The 10,102-nt window shown below is 35.2% G+C and overlaps 1 protein-coding gene across 13 annotated transcripts in view; it reads right to left on the reverse strand.

The window, feature by feature from the left end:
* The window catches only part of LOC111656727 (prominin-1-A-like), a 76,934-nt gene extending 73,594 nt beyond the window's left edge, over positions 1-3,340 (reverse strand). For 8 of the 13 annotated variants that reach the window (XM_087174593.1, XM_087174592.1, XM_087174591.1 and 5 more), the window contains exon 1: positions 2,791-3,340. In XM_087174593.1, the coding sequence (XP_087030719.1) occupies positions 2,791-3,025 (235 nt within the window). In that variant the 5' untranslated portion in view covers positions 3,026-3,340. The remainder of the gene's footprint in view (positions 1-2,790) is intronic. The other 5 variants (XM_087174597.1, XM_087174595.1, XM_087174594.1 and 2 more) reach the window with 2 other exon arrangements.
* Between the last annotated feature and the right edge of the window lie 6,762 nt (positions 3,341-10,102).

Consider the following 10,102-nt stretch of genomic DNA (forward strand, 5'->3'; position numbering starts at 1 on the left):
GGGGTGGGGGTGGGGGGCTCCTGCGGGCTTCCACACTGCAGTGAAAAGCCGTTAGAAAATGTTGGAGAGAAGATGTCACTGTTGATTTGCTTCGTGTGGGTGTTGGTGATAGACATTTGTTGCTTCTTTGCTAATAACACCTCCTACGAGCTCGGAGCCCGCGCAGCGCCCCGGCAGTTTGACACAGAGAGGGAACGCGTCAGTCGACTGCATCAGACATTCATGAGATGATAAAGACGTTTTACAGTGTAAAACACCATGGCGGTGATTGAGGAAGACGTGATGATGGGGTGTTGCTAATTACACAGCAACATCGTGTCCAACTAACAAAGTCGTTTCTGAGGTTAGAGCGATACAACAGGCAGACGAAGTCTAGATCTGCACATTATGTTTATTATGTATATGAGGAATGTTTTGGTTTTACTGAGTGTGTGAGCCGAACACTGTGCTCCGTGGAATTTAATCTGTGGTGCTTAAACCTTTCAAAACTTTAAATCAATACAATCAATCTTATTTGTATAGTGCTAAATCTCTTTTAACAGGGAGAAACCTCCAACAGAACCGGGCTCAGGGTGGGCGGCCGTCTGCCTCGACCGGCTGGGTTTGAGAGGAGAGAGAGGGAGGAGAGAGAGAGAGAAACCATGAACAGCAGTATACACTGTTGATTGTTAATTGTACAACAGCTATACCCAGAGGTAATGGCCACCAACTTCAGGCCCATTCTCCATCCTAAATTTTATAATCCATAATCAATGAGACTGCATTTTTAAAGCCAATAATGACGTTGATGGTTAGGAGTGACAACATGTCGGACATCTTCTTTTTCTTTTCAGGAACATAAACAAACAATCTTGAGGGGAAAACTTGGAGGATATTGTTGTAAATTCAGTATCTGTGGATTCTGGACTCTTGGCTGAAGCCACCTGAAGAAGTCACCTTTGCATCTCTGAGGCTGTGATGAGTATTTTCACTATTTTCTGACATTTTATAGGCTAAACAATTGTGATCATTCAAAAATAACCTAGAGTGAAAATAATAAGTTGCATTGGAGTAGTCCAGATGTGTGTATGAACAACTGTCAACTCGATGTCTCTGCACAGGAAGAGGAACTGTTCACAGTCAGATCTGTTTTCATTGCACCAGACTTTGAAAGATGTAGGTGTGGAGACTGAATGTCATTTTATTTTGGGTTTTTTTTGTCTGTCCCTTTAAAGGCTGACTACAAGATTTTAAAAGATTTCTTCTTCTTTTTTTTTTGCAGTTCTTTGCTCGAGGATTCAATGATTCATTCCTGAAATGTCTGCTGGACGAAGGCTAACACTGTGGCTCACCACAGGCTGAACATGCACCCAACATAAACAGAGCTCCACTCCGACATCTGCACCACCTCCAGTCACAAACCACTGGAGTGGAAACGCTTCGCAGATTCTTTTCCTCACTTGTCTTATAGATTTTAATGTGACTCCAAGTTATGATTTCCAACAATCGGCTCGGTGCAGAGGGAATTCCTGCAACATGCCGTTGCAGAAAAGACAGGCTCTGCAACTCGCTGTGCTTTGCTGCAAACCAGCCTGAAAACATCAAACCACATCTGACAGTTCACTGGATGTGTCGTGCTAAACATCCTCGCACGCGCTGCTGCTGTTAATAAGCAGATGGCCTTTGCTTACGCCATCTAAATTCTGATGAACCCAAACATAATAATGAATCCCTCTGGGCATTTTCTAATCAAAGGAATGACAAAACTCTGGCCTCTCAAAAGTGTTTACAAGCAGCTGAACTGTTGCATACAGACCAACACTTTCCACATGATTTCCACTCTTAGTGTTGCATCATTTGTTTGATGCACCCATGAATGAACTAACAGCTTCACTGGGCAGTGGTCCGTCTGTTCCATAGGATTAGACCCCTGAGTGCTGGTGACAAACTGGAAACTAAAAGGCCAACAACATATGGAGCAGGGGCTTATGGGATTACCCAATTAACAAGGTGACTCAGAGAGCTGCTAATCTGCAGAATGTTCCGCTGTAGTACAGACACAGACTGTGACGCATGGAGGGGAAGCGCATCTTTTGAGCGTCCACTGCCCAATTAAACACACACACCTCATGTGTGTTTGGTTAAGCAGTCAGGTCTAATTGTATTAAATGTTGAGCCATGCGCTCTGGGTGTCTGGGTGCTCCAACAAACATTCACTTCCTCATCCAGGCAAGAAAAAAACAGTCTGCGTAAAACCGGTCACCGAGCACGTGATGCTGTCAGCAAGAGGTTCATTAATTGTATTTATCCCGACACAAAGTGCGCCGCGGGCAGAAACACCACCTTCAAGTGCTGCTGTCAGCTCTGCGCGCAAATCAAAACGCGCGCTGCGTGGAGGGACAAATGACGCACAAATGGGCCACAAATCCGCAAGTGGACACTTTTAATCAGGAGCACTGGAAACGGGCTCTGTTGATTCTGTTGATCCAGAATCACTCATGAAAAGTTAATGAAACATATTTGTGTGCAGAGTGCGGGCGCAGTAAAAAAGAAAAAAAGAAGTGCCAACTAGATTTGATGTAGTTGATTTGATTTGATTATTATTCCAGAAACCAACCAGTCCCACAGGAACCCAAACCGGACCCACTCTATTAATACCTGTTATTCACTTACAATACTGTCACAGCCAATGAAAGCTTCCAGAAGTGAATATTCCCTGTTGCATTCTCTGGAAATACCTGTCAATCCCTGACACATTCCTCGGGGATTTCATGTATTTGCGAGACAGTGGGACTGGACGGGGATTCTTACCTTGTGGAAAAGCGTTGGGTTGCACCACGTACAGAAAAGTGTGAACCATGTGGAACAGAATCCCTATCGGTCCCGGTTCGTAATGGGCCAGTGTCTCGTAAACTCCCGCAGGCACATAACCGAAATCCAACTTTCCCGGGGGTGGGAGTCTCCGCGGCTCCGTCTCTTGCTGGAGTTCGCCGGACGCTGAGAGCACCCCCAGCAGCAGCGGCAGGAGGATCCCGGTCTTCCACATCGTGTCCAAACGAGACCCCGACCTGTCGTCAAACTGGGGTTAAATAGAGATGAATGTGAGCTGGAAGACGCCCGCCTGGATTCTTCTCTTCCTTATCAAAGAGAAAGGCGTGAGAGTAAATGTGAAAAGTGTCCAGATGGATGGACCGCAGCTTTTTAAGTCGTGCTGCCCGCGGAGAGACTCTTCACGAGCATCCTTCCCCACGGTCTGTGGCTCCCTGACGGACGCAAACCGGGTGATCTTCTCCCCCTTCTCCGGTCTTCAGTCCCATCGAGATGAGCGCGCCTGTCGCTACCACTCCAGCATCTGTGCGTCACGGGAGCGGGCGGGGGTGCGCGCCGCCGCCGCCGCCGCCGCGTCTACACAATGAGGACTGGCCCAGAGGGAAGCGCTCCTCCTGCCGGGAGAGGAGGATGGATAGAATATCAACAGCCTGTATTTCAGAAGGTCTCTGATGCCTCCAATGGATGGAGCAGCCTGAAAAAAAAACAAGTATTTATCACCGTGGGTCAAATGATATGAACTGAAATCAATGAGGGAAATAGACAGTGGAACTGACTAGCCTACATTTATTTAACTACTTTACTTTGTGGAAATTACCTATTTACCTATATTAATTTATTTGCAGTGACGTCATATTAGATGTGAGACATAACCTTGTTAGCTAGCGTTAACTAGAAAGCTAACCCTGGCTTCTGTTGTCTGTAGGCTAGCAGTCAGGTGGAAGACAGGAGAAAACATAAAATGGTGGATATATCAAAGTTTGAGTTTAATTTCTGTCGGAAAATCCCATGGAAAATGTCACCATGAATACTGTGACTTTTTTTTATTAACTATGAAGTTTTCATACCTTACTTGCTTTCATCTATACATCTGGTAGCACGGTGGTACAGTGGTTGGAACTGTTGCCTCATAGACAGAATGTACAGGGTTTGAACCCTGTGCCTGAGGCATTTCTGTGTGCAGTTTTTATGCGTTATGAATGATCTGTTCATGAGGCAGCATAGTGGGACGGTGGTTAGAGCTATTGCCTCACAGTGAGAAGGTTGTGGGTTTGAACCCAAGGCCCGGAGCCTCTCTGTTTGGAGTTTGCATATTCTCCCTGTACTGTATAGTTTCTACAGTAGTCCAATGACGTAAACATTACCTTAACTGGCAACTCTAATGCCTTACTATACTATGACCTTTGTTTGATACCTAACTGTACTAGGGCGTTTTTATGCCTTACTATTCTATGAATTCTTTAGGCCTCACTATACTACGACCTTTTTATACCTTACTATGCTACGAAATATTTATGATGTTTTGATGCCTTGCTATACTATGACCTTTTTATGTCTTACTGTACTATGGTGTTTTTTGACTTTTTTATGCCTTACTACAATATGGCATTTTTATGCTTAACTATACTTTGACGTTTTTTATGCCTAACTATACTGTGACTTTTTTGTGCCTCACTATACTATAACTTTTTTATGCCTTACTATACTATGACTTTGTTGACGTTTTTATGCCTCACTATACTGCAACATTTTTGGAAATTTCTATGATTTATTATACTATGACTTTTTTATGCCTTACTATACTATGATGTTTTTTTGACCTTTTTATGCCTTACTATACTATGACTTTTTTATGCCTTATTACACTATGACTTTTTTGTACTCCACTATACTATGACTTTCTTATGCACCACTATACTATGATGTTTTTTGACCTTTTTATGCCTTACTATACTATGATGTTTTTTTTACCTTTTTTTGCCTTACTATACTATGAAGTTTTTTTTACCTTTTTATGCCTTACTATACTATGACCCTTTTATGCCTTATTATAATATGACTTTTTTATGCCTTACTATACTGTGTTGTTTTTTGACGTTTTTATGCCTTACTATACTATGACTTTTTTATGCCTTATTACACTATGACTTTTTTGTACTCCACTATACTATGACTTTTTATGCACCACTATACTTTGATGTTTTTTGACCATTTTATGCCTTACTATACAATGATGTTTTTTTGACATTTTTATGCCTTACTATACTGTGACTTTTTTATGCACCACTATACTATGACTTTCTTATGCACCACTATACTATGATGTTTTTTGACCTTTTTATGCCTTACTATACTATGATGTTTTTTTTTACCTTTTTTTGCCTTACTATACTATGAAGTTTTTTGACATTTTTATGCCTTACTATACTATGACCCTTTTATGCCTTATTATAATATGACTTTTTTATGCCTTACTATACTGTGTTGTTTTTTGATGTTTTTATGCCTTACTATACTATGACCTTTTTATGCCTTACTATACTATGACTTTTTTATGCCTTATTACACTATGACCTTTTTGTACTCCACTATACTATGACTTTTTATGCACCACTATACTATGATGTTTTTTGACCATTTTATGCCTTACTATACTATGACTTTTTTATGCACCACTATACTATGACTTTCTTATGCACCACTATACTATGATGTTTTTTGACCTTTTTATGCCTTACTATACTATGATGTTTTTTTTACCTTTTTTTGCCTTACTATACTATGACCCTTTTATGCCTTATTATTATATGACTTTTTTATGCCTTACTATACTGTGTTGTTTTTTGACATATTTATGCTTTACTATACTATGACCTTTTTATGCCTTATTATTATATGACTTTTTTATGCCTTACTATACTGTGTTGTTTTTTGACCTTTTTATGCCTTATTATACTATGACGTTTTTTGCCTTACTATACAATCATGTGTTTTTGACTTTATATGCCTGACTATACTATTATGATTTTTGACATTTTTATGCCTTACTATACTATGACTTTTTTATGCCCCACTATACTGTGTTGTTTTTGACGTTTTTATGCCTTACTATACTATGACTTTTTTATGCCTTACTATACTATGACATTTTTATGCCTTACTATACTATGATGTTTTTTGACATTTTTATGCCTTACTATACTATGCTGTTTTTTGAAATTTTCATGCCTTATTATAATATGACATTTTTATGCCTTATTATACTATGACTTTTTTGTGCCTTACCATACTATGTTATTTTTGACGTTTTTATGCCTTATTATACTATGACGCTTTTATGCCTTACTATACTATGACTTTTTTTTGACATTTTTATGCCTTACTATACTATGACCTTTTTATGCCTTATTACACTATGACTTTTTTGTACTCCACTATACTATGACTTTTTATGCACCACTATACTATGATGTTTTTTGACATTTTATGCCTTACTATACAGTGATGTTCTTTTGACATTTTTATGCCTTACTATACTATAACTTATTTGTGCCTTACTATACAATTATGTTTTTTTTGACGTTTTTATGCCTTACTATATTATGACCTTTTTTGTGCCTTACTATACGATGATGTTTTTTGACATTTTTATGCCTTACTATACTATGACCTTTTTTGTCGTTTTTAAGCCTTATTATACTACGAGTTTTTTTTTATTTTTATGCCTTACTATACTATGACTTTTTTATGCCCCACTATACTGTTGTTTTTTGACGGTTTTATGCCTTACTATACTATGACTTTTTTGTGCCTTACTATACTATGAAATATTTTTTTACTTTTTATGCACTAATATACGATGACATTTTTTGACATTTTTATGCCTTACTATACTATGACCTTTTTTGACATTTTTATGCCTTACTATACTATGATGTTTTTTTGACATTTTTATGCCTTACTATACTATGACCTTTTTCGTAGTTTTTAAGCCTTATTGTACTATGAGTTTTTTTTACATTTTTATGCCTTACTATACTATGACTTTTTTGTGCCTTACTATACTGTTGTTTTTTGAAGGTTTTATGCCTTACTATACCATGACTTTTTTTGCCTTACTATACAATGATGCTTTTTTGACATTTTTATGCCTTACTATACTATGACCTTTTTTGTGCCTTACTATACTATGACCTTTTTATGCCTTACTATACTATGACTTTTTTGTGCCTTACTATACTATGAACTTTTTATGCCTTACGATACTATGACATTTTTATGCCTTACTATACCATGACCTTTTTTGACATTTTTATGCCTTACTATACTATGAACTTTTTTGTGCCTTTCTATACTATGACCTTTTTATGCCTTACTATAATATGAGCCTTACTATACTATGACTTTTTTATGCCCCACTATACTGTTGTTTTTTGACGTTTTTATGCCTTACTATACTGACTTTTTTATGCCTTACTATACTATGACTTTTTTTGCCTTACTATACTATGATGTTTTTTGATGTTTTTATGCCTTATTATACTATTATGTTTTTTGACATTTTTATGCCTTACTATACTATGAAGTTTTTTTTTACATTTTATGCACTAATATACTATGACCTTTTTTGACATTTTTATGCCTTATTATAATATGACATTTTTATGCCTTACTATACTATGATGTGTTTTAATGTTTTTATGCCTTACTATACTATGATGTTTTTTGACATTTTTATGCCTTACTATACTATTACCTTTTTATGCCTTATTATAATGACATTTTTTTACATTTTTATGCCTTATTATAATATGACATTTTTATGCCTTATTATACTCTGACTTTTTTGTGCCTTACTATACTATGATGTTTTTTGATGTTTTTATGCCTTACTATACTATGATGTTTTTTGACATTTTTATGCCTTACTATACTATGACCTTTTTTGACATTTTTATGCCTTACTATACTATAACCTTTTTTGACTTTTTAATGCCTTACTATACTATGACCTTTTTTGTGCCTTACTATACTATGACCTTTTTATGCCTTACTATACTATGACCTTTTTTGTGCCTTACTATACCATGATGTTTTTTGACATTTTTATGCCTTACTATACTATGAACTTTTTTGTGCCTTACTATACTTGGACCTTTTTATGCCTTACTATACTATGACTTTTTTGTGCCTTACTATACTATGATGTTTTTTGACATTTTTATGCCTTACTATACTATGACTTTTTTATGCCTTACTATACTATGACTTTTTTATGCTCCACTATACTGTTGTTTTTTTACGTTTTTATGCCTTACTAGACTGACTTGTTTATGCCTTACTATACAATGATGCTTTTTTGACACTTTTATGCCTTACTATACAGTGATGTTCTTTTGACTTTTTATGCCTTATTATACTATGACTTTTTTGTGCCTTACTATACTATGATGTTTTTTGACATTTTGATGCCTTACTATACTATGACCTTTTTTGACGTTTTTATGCCTTATTATACTATGATGTTTTTTGACATTTTTATGCCTTACTATACTATGATGTTTTTTTTTTACTTTTTATGCCTTAGTATAATATGATGTTTTTTGACATTTTGATGCCTTACTATACTATGACTTTTTTATGCCCCACTATACTGTTGTTTTTTGACGTTTTTATGCCTTACTATACTGACTTTTTTATGCCTTACTATACTATGACTTTTTTTGCCTTACTATACAATGATGCTTTTTTGACATTTTTATGCCTTACTATACAGTGATGTTCTTTTGACATTTTTATGCCTTACTATACTATAACTTATTTGTGCCTTACTATACAATTATGTTTTTTTTGACGTTTTTATGCCTTACTATATTATGACCTTTTTTGTGCCTTACTATACGATGATGTTTTTTGACATTTTTATGCCTTACTATACTATGACCTTTTTTGTCGTTTTTAAGCCTTATTATACTACGAGTTTTTTTTTATTTTTATGCCTTACTATACTATGACTTTTTTATGCCCCACTATACTGTTGTTTTTTGACGGTTTTATGCCTTACTATACTATGACTTTTTTTGCCTTACTATACTATGAAATATTTTTTTACTTTTTATGCACTAATATACTATGACATTTTTTGACATTTTTATGCCTTACTATACTATGACCTTTTTTGACATTTTTATGCCTTACTATACTATGATGTTTTTTTTGACATTTTTATGCCTTACTATACTATGACCTTTTTCGTAGTTTTTAAGCCTTATTGTACTATGAGTTTTTTTTACATTTTTATGCCTTACTATACTATGACTTTTTTGTGCCTTACTATACTGTTGTTTTTTGAAGGTTTTATGCCTTACTATACCATGACTTTTTTTGCCTTACTATACAATGATGCTTTTTTGACATTTTTATGCCTTACTATACTATGACCTTTTTTGTGCCTTACTATACTATGACATTTTTATGCCTTATTATACTCTGACTTTTTTGTGCCTTACTATACTATGATGTTTTTTGATGTTTTTATGCCTTACTATACTATGATGTTTTTTGATGTTTTTATGCCTTACTATACTATGATGTTTTTTGACATTTTGATGCCTTACTATACTATGATGTTTCTTGACATTTTTATACTTTACTGTACTATGACCTTTTTATGCCTTATTATACCATGACTTTTTTGTGCCTTACTATACTATGACTTTTTTTGCCTTACTATACTATGAAGTTTTTTTTTACTTTTTATGCACTAATATAATATGACATTTTTTGACATTTTTGTGCCTTACTATACTATGACCTTTTTTGATGTATTTATGCCTTACTATACTATGATGTTTTTTGACATTTTGATGCCTTACTATACTATGATGTTTCTTTACATTTTTATACTTTACTGTACTATGACCTTTTTATGCCTTACTATACTATGAAGTTTTTTTTTACTTTTTATTCACTAATATAATATGACATTTTTTGACATTTTTATGCCTTACTATACTATGACCTTTTTTGACATTTTTATGCCTTACTATACTATGATGTTTTTTTGACTTTTTATGCTTTACTATACTATGACTTATTTGTGCCTTACTATACTAAGACCTTTTTTGTGCTTTACTATACTATGACCTTTTTATGCCTTACTATACTTTGACTTTTTTGTGCCTTACTATAATATGACCTTTTTATGCCTTACTATACTATGAACTTTTTTGTGCCTTACTATACTATGACTTTTTTATGCCTTACTATACTATGATGTTTTTTGACATTTTTA

This window comes from Seriola lalandi, unplaced genomic scaffold (genome assembly GCF_002814215.2).
Source record: "Seriola lalandi dorsalis isolate HSWRI2012SDOR001 ecotype SW California unplaced genomic scaffold, Sedor1 jcf7180002054367, whole genome shotgun sequence".
Lineage (NCBI taxonomy): Eukaryota > Metazoa > Chordata > Actinopteri > Carangiformes > Carangidae > Seriola > Seriola lalandi.